This window comes from Glycine max, chromosome 16 (assembly GCF_000004515.6).
Source record: "Glycine max cultivar Williams 82 chromosome 16, Glycine_max_v4.0, whole genome shotgun sequence".
NCBI classification, from domain to species: Eukaryota; Viridiplantae; Streptophyta; class Magnoliopsida; order Fabales; family Fabaceae; genus Glycine; species Glycine max.
In genome coordinates this window covers 10,059,918-10,062,999 of record NC_038252.2, presented here as the reverse complement: position 1 = coordinate 10,062,999, position 3,082 = coordinate 10,059,918, and the positions used below count along the sequence as shown (strand labels likewise).

The 3,082-nt window shown below is 37.8% G+C and overlaps 1 protein-coding gene across 1 annotated transcript; it reads left to right on the top strand.

The window, feature by feature from the left end:
• Positions 1–295: 295 nt before the first annotated feature.
• On the top strand, positions 296–1,658 carry LOC100805677 (uncharacterized). The gene has a single exon (XM_003548580.5). It carries the CDS (start codon positions 590–592, stop codon positions 1,487–1,489), a length of 900 nt encoding a protein of 299 aa, XP_003548628.1. The 5' UTR covers positions 296–589; the 3' UTR covers positions 1,490–1,658.
• The last annotated feature ends 1,424 nt before the right edge of the window (positions 1,659–3,082 follow it).

Here is a 3,082-nt window from a genome sequence, read left to right as displayed (position 1 = left end):
ATCAACTTATGTCTCATGAGTCATGACCTTCCAGGTTCACTAAACGGCAACCCCTATCCCTTAAACGACCCCACGCACCCTTCCCCTTAATAACCTTATCCAACCACTGTCTCAATCAACCCCCATCCACGTGCCGCGCTTGTGCGAACCCACCCTTCCCTCACGCACACATGCTAAAATCACACTTCCACACGTCACGAACCCATGATTTGACCCGAATAAAAATGGATATGCCAAGCATCTATAACCACTACAGTACCCTCATTCGGATCCTACCCGGCATATCCCCAATTTAACCTCGTCAAACTCTCAAACGAGTTAAATCACACACAACATTAAGATCAAAACCACAGCATTAATTATTAAACCTAAAACTGTTTCCGTCGAATATTCTCGAGAAAATTCCAGCAATTCCTTTATCTTTATAAGCAACTTACACACACACACACACACATCTCAAACCTAAACCCAAATCCAAACCATTTCAGAATATAGCAATTGATAATTAATTGATCCGAATTGTTGCGGAAATCTCAAACCTAAATCCAAACCATCTCAGAATATTGCAATTGATAATTAACAGATCCAAATGGTGGTTTTAGCGAGAAAGAAACGAGTCACTGATCCGTTCGACGACGAAGCCAAAGCACGTCTCGTCGGCGGCGGCGACCACCGGCAATTGAGCTACGTCAGCAGCGGGAGCGAACATTCCGGCAACGGCGACGGACACTCGCCGTGTCTCTCCGAGCTCGTGCATGATTTCCTCGAGGACAATGGCGACTCGGAGAACAACAACTCAGCGGGGAACGAGTTCGACTCGGAGCGAGTCGACTCCGTCACAGACTGCATTGACTCAGTGGAGGAGCTTCTCATGTTAAACGCATCCAACGTTTCAGACTCTTATAAGAGCTTGCTTCTCGAGCATGCTTCGGAGGCATCAGAGAAGTTCGAGTTTTTGAAAGAAGGAAACGTTTCGTCGCATCGCCGAAACGCGATGTCGTTTCTGCGCGAGAAGGGGCACAATGCGGCGATTTGCAAAACGCGGTGGGACTCTTCCGGTGGAGTAACTGCAGGTAACTATGAATTCATCGACGTGGTGCAATCTGGGCCGGCTACGTGGCACAAAAGGTACTTCGTGGACCTTGATTTCGTGGCCCAGTTCGAGATCGCACGGCCCACAAGCGAGTACTTAGAGTTTCTTAATTATGTGCCGCGAATATTCGTTGGGACGGAGGAGGAGCTAAAACGCACCGTGCGGGTGTTGTGCGGAGTTGCGAGGCGTTGTTTTGGGAAGAGAGGGTTAAGTCTGCCTCCATGGAGGAAGAACCGGTACATGCAGAACAAGTGGTTCGGTCCGTATCGGAGAACCGCGAACCCGGTTCACGGAAACCCGGTTCCAACGGTCGTGTCTGCGTTGAGTGGGGCCAAATGTAGGTTCGTGGGGTTCGACGACGCGTTTCGGAGGCCAGACATGGCGGTGTGGTTGTAACTACGAGATAATCGATGATAGTTTCAGCATTTATAATAATTTACGTATTTCTTTGATGAATTAAGTTAGATTTTTTCCGAACGTTGTTAATTTTTTTTTTAATTTTAGTTTAGGAGCTGAAAGATCGATTCTGTAAAAAAGAAATAATAATTTAAATTTTGATGAAAAATTGAATGAAAATTGGAGTTGATGGGATATATCATAGAATTGAATTTGCATGCGGCAAGTGAACATTGTTTAATAGTTATGTTTATTCTATGCGGCGAATAGGAGATTACAATATTACTTGGGGACTGAACCATACAGAGTGAAACGAAACTCTTGTATAATTGAAAAACGCACGTTTGATTCGATTAGAACAAACACAATCAATTAAAGCGATTTTGTGAAATAATTTATGCACAAAATATATGAAAAGGACAAATAACTAAGAATAAATATATTATATTCAATAAATTAAATTGAAGATAAATCTTACGATACAGATAATGTGGTCCCGGGTTTAGACAATGGAATACACCGAATAGTTTTTGGATATGACAGATGTTAGTTACCATACGGGTGGTTTCTTGCTAATAATGAAGGAACAGGTGGCTTGAAAATACAGGTTGTCGTACAAAACTACAAAGTTTGGGCTATATTCTATTGAATTATCGATCATGAAAGAACATAAAGTATTCTATTAAAGTTGGCTTTTTTTTGGTACGTATTATAGTTTATTGTAGCTAATAAATTAGAGATTTAATATTAGTATATAAGTTTTAAACTGACATTTTTAGAATAAAATAAATTAAATATACACTTAAAAATAGTTAGTAAAAATAAAAATAAAAAAGATAACCTTTCTTTCTCTCTTTCTTTTTCATTTTTTTATACTACCTTAGTTTTAAAAAATAATGTATTTTTAGAAATTAATTATCCCTCCAGTTTTGTACGACAACCTGTATTTTTACACTAAAACATATTTCTTATAAAAAACTAGAAGTAATATTAAATTTAGATTATAGAAAATTTGACTGTTTAATTACTTGCCTTACGTGAATTAATTAAGAGCAATTTATGATTATTGCGTTACCAAAAACGTTTGTTCACTTGACTTACACATCACAAATAAAACTATTAAAATAAGTTCAACTTGGTGGGATGACCCTATACTCTAATAAGCCTGATTCATATGGGTTCTTTAATTTGCTATCCAAATGAAACTGGACTAATTTGACTCAGCCTGTCAGGCCGAACAAACTAGAAAAATATAGATAGGAAAACTACACCAAATAGGTTTAGTACTTTTTCATGTAAAATACATATAGATGTAAAATACATATAAGTTGATATAGAAAAATTAAACAATTTTGCGTGGCTTAATAGGTTAGACGAGCCAAGTTGAGCTAGCAAATTAGTAACCCATATAAAAAATAAGTCAACTCTCAACCTATTCTCACGCTCTAGATCGTTTAGCAACTCTAATCACACAAGCAATTAAAAAGCATAGGAAAAATGATAAAAAATTAATAATTATAAAAATCATATAAATTAAAAACATCATATTAGTAAGTACTTGCCAATGATATTATTTATTAGTACATGCAAAAT